Source organism: Canis lupus, chromosome 4 (genome assembly GCF_048164855.1).
Source record: "Canis lupus baileyi chromosome 4, mCanLup2.hap1, whole genome shotgun sequence".
In the NCBI taxonomy this organism is placed as follows: domain Eukaryota; kingdom Metazoa; phylum Chordata; class Mammalia; order Carnivora; family Canidae; genus Canis; species Canis lupus.
The window spans coordinates 8,527,473-8,541,286 of record NC_132841.1 but is presented as its reverse complement, the minus strand read 5'-3'; the positions used below and the strand labels follow the sequence as shown (position 1 = coordinate 8,541,286).

The following is a 13,814-nucleotide window of genomic DNA, read 5'->3' as shown; positions in this document are numbered from 1 at the left end:
GCTGCCACTAAGTCAATAAGTCTCTTCAAGATCCAGTTTCCTGTTATTAAAATGGACAAATAATAGAGTAAGATAAAGAATGTTTCTCATATACAGTAAAGGCTTAATCAATGCTAGTTATTATTACCTTAGTAGTAGCTCTGGACTATAAAAAATTATAAAACCATAAAAAAAAATCCTTATTTTAGGGGTACCTGGGTGGCTCAGTCAGTTCAGCAACTGGCTTTTGATTTCAGCTTAGGATCATGAGATCAAGCCCTGGGTTGGGCTCTGCACTGGGTGTGGAGACTGCCTGGGATTCTCTCTCTCCCTCTCCCTCTGCACCTCCCTCTGCTCAACCTCCCACCCTCACAACTCATGCTCTCTTTCTGTCTCTAAAAAAAAACCAAAAAGACAAACAGAAAACAATATTATTTTATTAATCCAGAAGAGAGCCCCTATCCTCCTGGTAAAATTATGGGGAGAAGAGAGATGTTTGGTTGTAGCTAATAACCTCTACTAAGAGTCTCACAACCCTTGTATATTACTGAAACACAGCTTTTTTTCTGCTGTCTGCCCTTTAGCCAGCTGTAAGCACCTCCTGTGGAGGGTGAGGAGGGAAAGAAATGAGGTAATTGAGTTCTTGTTAATGGCTGTGACAAAGGTTTAGAGCCTCCCATGGTTTGTGCGACCAAATGGCTAGGATCCTGGAGCAAACTTCTGTCTTTAGAACCAGTCTGGCCAGTTGCGGAGTTTTTTATTTATTTTATTTTTTTATTTTTATTTTTTTTATTGGAGTTCAATTTGCCAACATATAGCACCCAGTGCTCATCCCATCAAGTGCCCCCCTCAGTGCCCGTCACCCAGTCACCCCCACCCCCCGCCCACCTCCCTTTCCACCACTCTTGTTTGTTTCCCAGATTTAGGAGTCTCTCGTGTTCTGTCTCCCTTTCTGATATTTCCCACTCATTTTTTCTCCTTTTCCCTTTATTCCCTTTCACTATTTTTGAGAAAGGCCTGAGCTCCCAGGCTCCAAAGCTGGGAAGAATTTACCATCTCTTCTGTGATTCATGGAGCTACAAGGTACCTCAACTTGATGCTCTGTGGAGCTCAGGCTACAGTTACCTCAGGGACAGCATTTTTTGAGGAAAGTAACTCCAATATACTTGCTTCTCTCCCTCTGACATTTCCCTTTGAGTAAGCAAACATGTTGCGCTAGAGAAGGGGGTGGCAGACGGGAAGAAGGGAAAGCATGAATGGAAGCCCTCTGAGCCTGTCTAGTGAGGAGCTCCAAAGAGTGGGGAGTGCTCAGTGCAGAGTGTGGCAGGAAGCATCTGGGGAGCAGAGTGACGTGGCACATGGAGAAGACAGACTTTTAATTGCCAGGTCAGGACTAAAAGGTCAGAATACCTGTGAGGAGGTCATAGCCACCTGTCATCACTATCTTTGTCCCTGATGCATCAAGGCTTAATTGGACTTGGTGCCATTTCTAAAAGTAGCTTGAGAAAACAAACAAAAAAAGATGACTGTGATTTTGATGGATAGGATAGGGAATAGATAGGAGATTGATTGTAATTTCAAACAGAAGGCCCTGCCAGCAGATTCTACTGTGGTTTGTGCAGCTCAACCCGAAGTTTCTCTGCTTTCAACCTGTGATACGATCACTCTGTCCACTGAGATCAATTAAGAAATCAACCAGTTTTCAAGGAGGCTCAAGGCTTGGCCAGATGCCCAGTGATTACTGTTTCTTTACTCTGTTTCGTTTAGGTGGCTGAGAGACACCAGTTGTGATTACTAGGGGAGACCACAGAGAGGTGATGTCCACTATGCTCTATGAGCCTATGTGCCTGTTGGCACCCCAGATAGCCAGTGTGCTTCAGAGTGTGTGCATTTCAAGGTGCCTGTCACATTTCGAAAAAGGCAATTCTAATTAATCAATAGGGAATGTCCAAGCTAAGGGGATTTTTGCAAACTCAAGAGAAACCATTATAGCTTGAGTGTTTTTGATGCCTTTTGGCAGGGAGTTGAGAAATCTTAAAGAAAATTAATTGCTGTATCAATGGAAACCCCAGTAGGTAGATAACCAATTTGTCATTAATTAAAATGAGAAGACTTTTAAGGATTCAGAGAAGCGTTGTCAAGATTGTATGATAGTTTAATTTGCTAACATGGTATGAACCTGTTAGCTTCAGCTGCATGATTAATACAAGCAAAACTCCTCATGGGATTTTTTCTGACGCTCACTTCCAGTGTGCAGTTTTAAGACTCTGCTCAGTGTCCTTATCTCAATAAAGTGAGATGCCAGCCCTGCAGCAGCCTTGGCAAATGTAGGTTAGACAAAATATTACACACGACGTTTCTGTGACTCATTTTGCTCCTTTTCCCTCCCCACCCTGCCACCTCCCAGCCAGCCTGAGTCATGCAACAGCTGTGCGAGTGTTAGCTAGAAAGCGGAGAGCAGCAGACACTTTTTGTGCTGCTTGCATCTCATTATATCTGGAAGCTCACACACACCAGGATGGGCTCTAAATCCCTTATCACAACTGCTTCAGGCGGAAAGCAGGTTTTTCCCTCTGTTGCTGCTGATGTAAAGATGACATTTCTTGAGCTAGGAGAATTTTATGTGACGGTATTGTGTGCTAAGCCGCAAAAGATAATTCTTTAGCTCCCATTCATCACCAAAACAGGGTCTTTTGGTTGTGCTTCTTAAAAAAAGAAAAAAAAAATCCCCTAAAGAAATCGTGAAAATTATTTAGTGGCCTAAGGAGGAGAAGAGAATCACCAAGATGATGACTTGTGACAGTTACACAAAGCAATTTGACTGAGTTATTTCCTCTATTATTCTATAAATGGGAAAATAAGCGAACGCCCTGGTTAGTTAGATGCGTTTCCCTGGTGCAGATGGGTCACGGCACTACGTCTCCCTATTCTGTATGTGAACTCAAGCCTGTCTCTTTTAATTGACACTCTGTCTCTAGAATGTTCCTGATCTATTGCCATTCAGTGGAGTTTACTTTTGTTTTGGTAATGGCATTTGTCCACTCTTGTAGTTACAGATGGAGATTGTTCTTGAGTATTGCTTTGGTGCCAGTGCGCTCATTCGTGTGGGTTATTAGAGCATGAAGGGGGAATGTGTTTCTGTAAGTTGCCTTGCCCTCCTGCGGGCCTATGGGGCAGGGTCTCACCTGGAGGAGGCTTTATCTGATTCTCTTAAGTGTCTCAATGCTTTGCACTAGAAGGGTTTAGTCAAGTGTAACCGTCTAGCTTCAGAATGAATTTGGTCCCATCTTTGTTTTCCAGGTTGTCAGCATTTAGACCCTTCTAGAGTAGCTGTGATCATAGGATCTTGGCTTCGTCTCAGGCTACTTTAGTCTATCCAGGAGGAAGGACTCTTATTTAAGATTTAGTGGGACAATATCCACAGAGAGATTCACACCCTGAGGGATGGTCTCGTGAGAGCAAATTGGCCAGTAGGTTGGCCCTGTCCAAGTTTGACTCCTAAAAACAGCCACAGGATCTCATGACATGAGGATTTGGAAGGCAGATAAAGAAAATGGTGACTGATGTAGCAGCCAATTGCTGTCATAGTCAATGCTGAGGTGTCAGCACCGCTTGAGCCCGAGAGGAATAGACTGGCTATAAGTATTCGGGAAAAGCAGACAAGCGTCTCCAGGGAGCAGTGGCCATATGCCACTTAGAGGGCACATGGGCCCTAGTTCCAGTGTGAGGCCTGTGATGCTTGGCTCTGTCTCTTCCTCATAAGCCTTTCCAGCCCCCTTGACAACATATCCCCATGCCCCTCATGTGATGGATCCTGGCCAATTGTAACTGGAGACTGTGAGGATAACCGAGTCACTGTCTTACTCTTTCAGGGAATAAATAAATATTTGGGAGACAACTACCACTTTATTCAAAGGTCTAAAAGCAGGAATTCCTGGGTCAGAGATGGGTGGTCTGGGAGTGATGTCAGTCAGGGTAGGCTTTTCCAGTGTCCTTCAAATCCACTACATGACATGGATCACAGACACTGCTGATCTGGTTTCCACACATGAGAATGGGCAGCTTGGGGATGTGATTTATAATTACCATCAACAACCCCCCTAAAGCCTCAGTTGGCTTCTCTTGTCTCTTGAAGTCTTGAATTCAGATCTGTATTAATCACATGTAATCACATGCATCTTTCCCATTCTACGGCTGCCCTCCTTTATGCTCCAAGAAGTAGAGTCAGCATTTCCTTACCAACGGAGACTGTGAGACGTGGGTTGGAAGTTAAGCATCTGTTTAACAAAATAGCTGTATTAGTAATAATAACAATGAGACACTCGAGACAGTACTCAGTACTTTCAGGGCTCAACAGGTCAAAAGCTAGAAAAGCCAGCCGCTATTCATTGGCGGGCAAGGTACAACACGGAGGACTCTCCTCACTTCCACCCCAAATTCACATTTTTCTTTCTCTGAAGCTGTGGCTGTTTCGGTGATTCGGAGTTAGTGGTGGCTTTTTATCTCCCTTACAGATGTAGATGTTTATGTCTGCAAAATGGTATTTCCTGCAGCTGTAGGAACCCCCCCCCCACACTCCCCCACGCTGCCATCTTCAGGACTCACAAGCCAAGCCAAGTCACCTGGAGGAAGATAGCAGGAGAGAAGCACGTCTCGGGGGCTGTAGGGCAGGATGGGAAGCTGTGTGTGTGCACTCGGCCGGCCTTCCCGTGGTCTCAGAGTGGCACTAGCCAGCCTCTCCCCCTGCATGTTTAGCCTCTGCCTCTCCTCAGAGTTTGAGCTTGATTGAGCAACAATGAAATGGACACTCCAGCCACGACAGCCACGTAAAATGAAATCGACAACCTTTAAAATCAGCATTATTGGTCATTTTCTTCTTAGACCATTTTATCCGTCTTAAGTCAGGAAAATAAATATCATCCCCTATATTGAGGTCCTCAGAAAATGTGAAAAAATGAGCTGAATGAAAACCTGGTAACAGACATTGCTTTACCAGCCCCCTCATGTCTACGTGGATTTTCAGGGAGTAACTGGGGGCTGCTTCTGTCTTCTTAACTCCTATAAGAAGGCCAAGGAAGATGTGGAGGTTCTAGAAGAAGGGTAGCACTGATTTTTTTTTTTAAGATTTTATTTATGTATTCATGAGAGACAGAGAGAGAGAGAGGCAGAGACACAGGCAGAGGGAGAAGCAGGCTCCATGCAGGCAGCCTGATGTGGGACTCGATCCCGGGACTCCAGGATCACTCCCTGGGCCGAAGGCAGGCGCTAAACCGCTGAGCCACCCAGGGATCCTGGGCAGCACTGATTTAAATGTGTGTAGCCACACCTCATTTTGTCAACCAGTGTTCTTTTGTTTTTTGGATTTTGTTGTTGTTGTTGTTGTTGTTGTTGTTGTTGTTGGCTCTTTTAAGACCCATCTAGGATTGTAATAAAATGAACCAGTAATACCAATCTGCATTGTCATTTTCTTCAAGAAATTCAAAAGCGCATTAAGCAATTTGAAAACTATTGCAGACTTTGCACATCAGTGTACTCATTACGTGTCTAGACAGCCCCCCTTGACTCACTGCCATCCCTCCCAAATGCTGTGACTCCTGTGACAGAAGAGGAGGCCAAGCTGCAGGCGTCCCTTCTTCCCCTTCCCTCCACTGCTTCCCAGGAGCAAACTTGCTAACTATTTTGATGCAAAGTGTTTAATGGACTTGTGAGTCCCCATCTCCTTGTGTGTGACTCCAGGGGCTTCAGTGGACTTGAGAGACATCACAGTGTTTTTTAAAAAAAATGCCATTTATTTCATAACCTCTGCGCATCAGCCTAGACTCCGGCTTGAAGCCCCATGAAGAGCCTGTAGCCACCAGTTAGCAGAAGACGCAGAGCTTCTGAAAAGGAGCCAGGCACAGAATGACAAGTACAAATTTGTTCCTCAAAGAGCCGGTCTGACCTTTCTTGCAGCTGCTTCAGCGGAAGAGATAACTTGGGGACAGGAAAAGGAAGCTCTCCCTTCAGTTTACATAGGATAATGAGAGTTCTGATTCTTACTTCCATGTTGAAGGATAAACCAGGAACAGAGGCATTCATCCTGAGGGAAAGGATTAGAGAGCATTTGGAACCTGAGAGGCCAACCAGTTATTTTCCCAGGGTAGAAATTTCTTTAGAGCCTCCCTGTTGGGCTTTCTGCGATACCTCTGGTTCTGGGTTGCTCATTATCTTGGGAGATCATCAGAGCAGAACAGTCAGACCAAGACAAGAGCTTTTTAAAATGGACTATGGATGATTCAAATAGGTTCTAAATACTTATGCCACGAATACATTTTAGAGGGCTCTAGTAATGATGATAGAGACAGATTGAGACATTTTTCAAATGTTTGTTGGAAAGCTGGAAATGACATGCCATGATAATATGGAACTAACCTTTATTATGAGATACTGTGTCAGATAACCCACTAAATACTTTAAATGGATTATTTTACTTAAGCCTCCTAATAACCCAATGAGATGGAAGCTCTGTTATTTTTTTTTTAAAGATTTTATTTATTTATTCATGAGAGACACACAGAGAGAGAAGCAGAGACACAGGCAGAGGAAGAAGCAGGCTCCATGCAGGGAGCCCGACGTGGGACTCGATCCTGGGTCTCCAGGATCACACCCCGGGCTGAAGGCAGGCGCTAAACCACTGAGCCACCCGGGCTGCCCAGAAGCTCTGTTATTAACCCAAATATATAAGACAGCTGAGGCTCAAGAAGAGAAAGCACCCTGCCCATGTCCCAATGGGACTACTCTTAGGGAATCATGGTCTGTTTGTTTCAACCTCCCTGAGAGCCCTGACTCTCTGAGACTAATGTTGGCACAACATTCCAGAGTTGCATATGAGCCATATATACACAACTTGAAAGCAGTATCTCCAAAAATAGATTTTTGGTTTAAATTCCCTTAGTAAGACTTTAAAAACACCCTAATTACTAAGAAAAATTTCAAACATATACAAAACCAGAGAAATTATGTAATGAATAAGGGTGATGAGCCCCCATGTACACATCACACACATTCAACAATTTTCAGCATGTGGCCAAAGTGATTTCAGCTATACCCCCACTAACTCTCCTACTCTGTTAATTTCCTATTTCTGCTAAAACAAATGATGACAAACAGTTCACTGAAACAAATTTATTTCTTCTAGTTCTAGTATTTGGAAGTGCATAAGTGGTTTCACTGGGCTGACATTGCAGTGTTGGCTGGGCTCTTTCCTTTTGGAGGCTCCAAGGGGAGAATGTTTCATTATCTGTTTCAGCTGCGAGTGGCCACCCGTATCTTTAGCTTGTGGCACATTTATCCATCTTCAAAGCACATCACTCCAATCTGCTTCTGTCATGATACCACCCTCTCTGATTCTGATCCTTCTGGTTCACTTATGAGGACCATTGTGGTGATGTCATTGGGCTCACCAGATAATCCAGGATAACGTCCCTATCCAAAAGCTCTTAATTTAATCACATCTGCAAAGTCCCTTTTACAATATAAAGTAACATTCAGAGGTTCTGAATATTAAAACATGAAGATCTTTGGGGAGTTATTATTCCATCTATCATACCCCCTGGACCCCCAAAAGGAATATTTTGAAGCAAATCTCAGACATTTTGTTTAATCTGTAAATATGTCGGTTCATATCTTCAGAAAGAAAAAGACTCTTAAAAAGTAACTGTGATACCCTTATCATACTTTAAAATATTGACAAGACTTTTTTGTTATCATCAGATATCCAGTCAGTGTTCCAATTTCCCTGAATTTTTTCATGATTTTATTTTAACAGGTCGTCTATTCAAATAAAGAAATGTGTTTTAGGTTTTTTTTTAATCTGCAGGTTCTCTCTCCTTTTACTTTAGTTTTTATTATTGTTGGAGAAATCAAGTTTTCTGTACTACAGAATTTGTCTGATTGTGTCTTTGTGGTCATTGTCATGGGTTTTTTTTTTCTATGTATTTCCCATAAACTGATAGTTTGATCTAGAGATTTGATTATATTGAGGTTTGATTTTATTGTCAAGAGACTTTCACTGATAGTGTTATAACTTTCTCCCGAATCATATAAGGAAGCCAATAATATCCATTGTCTCTCTCATGTGGCATTGATCTTGATTGTTGGGTTCAGGTGTCTGGAGCCCTACCCTCTTTGGATCTGGTTCCTTATCAGCTTTTTATCTGCATTGGTGATTAGTGACTGGATTTGTTATTTCTCTAGTGGGTTTCAGAACCGTAATATTCTAATTCCATCACTGTCTTTATTATTTTTTCTTGTTAGAATACTCCTATAAAAGAAGGAAATTCCTTAGATCATTTTAAAGGAAGCTTGTGGGGCTGTGAAATCAGAAACTCTAACCCTATCACCAAAGACTGAAGTTCTGCATAGGATGCCACAGAACTCAACAGCAATGTTTTCCTGTTCCTTCCAAGGCATATGCAGCCACCCAGTTCACTCACAGTGACCCATGACTGGTGATGAGGGAAAGTAAATACGTGTCTCAAAGTTAAAAAAAAATTTTGTTTCAACATCAATTTGATTGTCCTGAAGAACAATGTATGAAAGACAAGATGAATATTTGACTTTTTCTCCTTATGCACCACTTAGTTTTAAGAATAATAATTGGTTTTCTAGCATACTCCAAAAGTGAATAAAAAGTGTGTGTGTGTGTGTGTGTGTGTGTGTGTGTGTGTGTATTACTATGAGGTCATGGATTTTGAAAATATTTGCTATGTTTAAGCCTTTGCAGAAATTTTTCTTTTTCAAATTGACCCATCTTTGGCTGAGAGCCCTTTCAAATTGGCTCCTGAATAGAGACCACAGTCTGGGCCCTGGGAGTGCTCATGACTACTGGGTTGGTTGTTATTTCTTAAACTTTTCAGTAGACACAGCTAGGATATTTTTGGATAAAGAAATTATATCACAGATTCATACTGTTATTTCCAGTCCAAATTTAGGATTATATGGCTTCCCTTAACTTCTTTAATTTTATATTTGTATTTCTTTTCTCATACACTAAAATTTTTAAAAAATTATTTTATCTGTCAGTTATCTATTCATATGTATATATAGAAGAGTATATTTGACTATATATATAGTGGGATATATGGTATATGTACAGTGTATATATTGTATTTATATATATAGTATGTTTATATATAATAGTATATTTGGTATATCCATATTTTATATCTGTAGTTTCATAATAATAATATTAATAGTAGTATTAATGATATAATAACTAAAAGCAACTTAAAACTTCTTTGCAGTTCTTTCTGTTCTTAAGGATGCAAAGTTAAAATATAGTTTTAAAGTCACTTTAATTTCTCTTGGTATAGTTCATCCATCAACTCAATATGTAGTTAGCTCAATGAACAGTGTGCTCATTTGTTTTATTTTGACTTCTATTTAGTGGTTGCTGTTTCTATAAACATGTAACACAAACTTTATGGTTCAAAGTCAGATATCTGTGCAAGCAAGGTACATTCAGAGAAGTATGGCTGTCATCTCTTTCTCCAACTTGTTCCATTACTTCCCTCTACAGGAAACCATTTTCATTCAATTAGAGCTTATCTTTCCACTGCTTTTTAATAATGAAGCCATATATATTCATGGTCCCTACGTAGATGAAAGGTGAAGTACTGCAGACACTGTTCTGCACCTGGCAATATGCCTTTTGAATGTACAACTTCCTAGGCATAGGAAACAGAACCCATCATATCACCTTCTCATTGTAAGCCCATCAAATCACATCCTAAAGAACTGGGAGCCAGAATCCACTTTAGATTTAGATTTAGATTTAGATTTAGAGTTAGATTTTGCAGAACTCTGTGACCTAGTCTGTGGTGATATTTCCATTTTACTCCTCATACTCTCATTATACCACTCTAAGATCTCTCAGGACTGACAATAATTATAATTAATTGTATGTACTGATTTTGGAAATACTGCTTTTTTCAACCAGATGGTTTGTCAAAAAATACTTTTCTTATGTTACTCTATGATGTTTATAGCCATAATTTTAGTAGTAATTAATGTTCCAGTGAGTGTACATACTACAGTCTGCTTAATTATAAAGAAAGCCTTTTTTTTTTTCTTAATTTCAAGAGAAGGAAAATATGGAAAGAACAAGGGATGAAGATAGACAGGAGGAGGCCCTTTTAAAAAACAAACAGCTTTGTGAAAAATTCACATTTTTCACTTTTTTTCTAAAGTAAAATTTCCATACAAGATACATGCAAAATGTGTTACAATGGATTTAATATATGAATAATGACTCAGACTATGATTTGAGTCAGATGATAATGTTAGAGCATTCTGGTGGAACAGGAACTTATATTACCACAAGGCAGGTCCTCCAGGCCCTAGAGCTCATATTTATCCTCATCTAGGAGGCTGGTAGTTTTTTTTTTGTTGTTGTTTGTTTTTTTTTATCACAGCATCTCCCATTGCTTGTTCAAAACTCTACCTGAAGCCACAGAAAACTATGGAGCGAACACTTTTTTTTTTTTTTTTTGATAAACAACATATGTTTATAAAAGAAATCCAGCTGTTTTCTGAAGTATGGAAATTGAGAGAAGAAGCTGATCAGTGAGACTGTGGTTGCCAATGAAGACTTTGTGGGATCTGCTCCCTTCTAGAATATCGGGAAGTAGAGAGCTCCTGTGACTGAAAGCCCTTGGATGAGGATGGCATGGCTCATTCATGGGTGATTGCAGGTAATGGACAGTGCAGCTTATTAGGTAGCATGAAGCCAATGTAGAAGAAGGCCTTAGAAGTTAGACAAATACATTTAGGCTGATGAAATAGGTGAAGAATTTGTAAAGAAATGGGGAAGAGCTTGATGGAAAAGCAATGTATTAGGAAAATTGGTTGGCAGTACCATTGAGAGCGGAGTAAAAAAGAGAAAGGACATGAAATTAGAGAGGCTAGTAAGGAGGCTATTAAGGTAATAGAGTCATGATTCCATGGAGACACAACTGATTTCTGTGGAGACTGATGGAACTATTGGGGAAAAGGGAACAAAAATAAGGACAAAATTTAGAGAAAACTCTGTGGGTCTTTGTGATGAGCATGGAACATAACAGAGAGTGGTGGGTTCAAGATTTTGAGCACCAGTGATTGGGAGATTACTTTCATTAAAGTAACTGTTATATTGGGGGCACTAGGATTGGGTTCTAGATTAAAATAAGGGGGGATGACAGGATGGATTCCCTCTTCCCTCTCTCCCTTCCATATTTTTCTTATATTTCTTTTTATTCCTTCTTGTCTTCTGTATACAACTATCTATCAAGGGCTTTCACGTTTGACAAGGATTCTCCATAGTTTCAGTGGTAAACAATACAGGCACAGTCTTTGCTCTCAGAGAGCAAAGGTTCTCAGATAACCTGCATTTAGTTAGGGAGGGAGGCAGATGAAGGAATAAGATAATTCATGTAGTATATGTGCTATGAAGGAAGTAAAACAGGGCTAAAAGGTGATTGAGGTCATAAGCACTAGATGGGACTACTTCAGATTGGAAATTTGGGAGAGTGCCTCAGACGAGGTGTCCAAGGAATCAGCCATAAGAAGATTTGATGGCATTTCTAGGCAGAAAGAAACAAATATCCTAAGACAAGAATTAACTTGGAGTGTGTGAGGAACACAGAGAAGGATGAGAGTCCTGGAGGGTTCCTACTAAGGGCAAAGAGGTGAGGGCAGAGAGTGCTTCAGTCAAGGTCTGATCAGGAGACAGAGTCCAAACAGTTATTTGAATAGAGACCGTATAATACAAAGGACTATACATGATGACAGAGGGTTGGAATAATGAGGAATTCACCAGTAAGGAATATAGGAATACCAGATAGCAGCAGTTTCCACCACCCACAGGGCTAAGATAGGGCTTCCACAGCTGCAGAATAGGCAGGAAGTTGCTACGTTGCCACCCTTGGGTACCTCACTGGACGTCCTCTCTGGAAATTTCTGGAATCCACTTTCCAGAGTGCCAAACAAGACTATTCATAGGGAGTTGTCTCACCAAGAGCAGTCTGCTAAAAAACTGCTTGAGGGGGTTTTGGGGCAAAGTGTTTGGCTTCTGGGAGCTTCTGACATCCAGAGGCTGGAGTAGCTGTGCAGGGTGCAGAGGCTGGGTGCCAGAGAAGCTGCTCACACAGCAGGAGCCAGATGCTGGGTGAGCTGTGTGTCTGACAGCACCTAGTTCTGCAGAAGCTAAATGCTGGAGAAACCATCTGCACTGCAGGAGTGGGGAACTAGGGAGCCTGTGTGCACTTCAGGCCCTGGGTGCTGGAGAAGCTGTGCATACAGTGGGAGGAGGGTCAAGAGAAGCCATCCACTTTTCAGGAGCTGGCTGAGAGCATGCTGGAACCAGAAAGGAAACTCTTCCTCTAGCCTTGTCTCTCCAGCTTCCTCTACTGATGAAACTTACTATTGGGCCAGCTGACAAAAGAAGACTTTTTAAGGGGTCCAGCTAAATTTTTGCAGAGCAGGCAATGAGGGATAAATTTGGAGCTGAGAGGCAATGACCTCATAACTGACCTGCCTAGGTAATCAGAGTCCTGCTTGTGGTGGTGATGATGGTAATGGCAGGAGTATTGGTGGTGGTATCTGAGGTGTACAGGTACTGTTCTTGGTACTTTATGTATTTTAATTCATTTTATATTCATAATCCAGTGAGGTAGATACTGTCATTACCCCCACTTATAGATGACATAACTGAGACACAGGCCAAGTCACTTGCCCACAGTCACATGCTGGTGAGGGGTAGATTCAAACATGAGCAGTCTGACTCCAGATCTGCCTGCCAGGCTATGAAGTCACTACTGATCCTTGAACAGAGAAGCATATCAGGAAAGACAAATACTTAAAAGGGCTTTGTAGTCAGCCCTCTTGTGATTAGACCAGCTTCCTCTATTTTCGATATCTATAAATTCAGAGATTTTAATTACCCTTAAAACAAGGTACAAATGTATGAAGAAATATTAATTAGCCTAGGGAAAGGTGGAAAAATTGGATAATTGATGTGATGAGAACACTAGAAAATATTATTTTTGTTGTGCCCAAGATCGCGAATCGGAGAAACCGCCAAGGAGCCGACACCGAAGCAAACACACGAGGGTTTATTTACAAGCTCGAGCCTGGGTCCAGGTGCACCCGACACAGCGGAGCAGGGACTTGGACCCAGAGACTAAGAGGCGTAGCAGCTTTATAGGGGCCAGTGGCCCATGGGATACGCAGAAAGTTGCACAGACATGCTGGTCCGCTGAGCCGGATTTCCGATTAGGGTGTGCCCTGGTCTTTGACTAGGGTGGGGCAGTGCCCTAAGTAATAAGCAGGTCAGCACAAGGCGGGTGCAGCCCAAAATAGAGTCAGTCCTGCTCTGCTTGTCCAGGGGTAGGGGATTTTGTGCAATTTCCTGGGTCCCACAATTTTGAGTATGGTTCGATGGATTTTGCTCCTAAATTTAGCTTAACAAAAATGGAGGAGGGCAAGTTCAAAATTCACTGTTATGGGTATGAAGAGATGACATTCAGAAGGTCTTGATTAAATGTTCTTCATGGCTGATGGGTGAGGAACAAAAAACATGCACCCAGTGGGTGGACTTGTAGGCAATTCTATATGGAGCCTTTCCTGTGTACCAGACCGTGTGCCGGGTAGCATGGTGGTCTTTCAAGAAGCTTGCTGCCTCATGGCTGACCCATGGCTTCTTTATAAGAAGCAACTAGTTCTGTTCACAGAAGAGGTCAAGGGACAGTGTCAAGAACGGGAAGCATTTGAGTCAGATGAAGAGCTGGCCAATGTGGCTGGAGAAAGGAGGACCTTGT

The 13,814-nt window shown here is 41.8% G+C and overlaps 1 protein-coding gene across 4 annotated transcripts in view; it reads left to right on the top strand.

The window, feature by feature from the left end:
• The window catches only part of DISC1 (DISC1 scaffold protein), a 349,132-nt gene that overhangs the window by 285,636 nt on the left and 49,682 nt on the right, over positions 1 to 13,814 (top strand). The window contains exon 11 of one of the 4 annotated variants that reach the window (XM_072823070.1): positions 10,434 to 10,527. The exons of the other annotated variants lie outside the window; for them this stretch is intronic. Within the exon in view, the coding sequence (XP_072679171.1) occupies positions 10,434 to 10,512 (79 nt within the window). The 3' untranslated portion in view covers positions 10,513 to 10,527. Of the gene's footprint in view, positions 1 to 10,433; positions 10,528 to 13,814 lie in introns of those variants that run through there. 4 annotated transcript variants of the gene reach the window in all.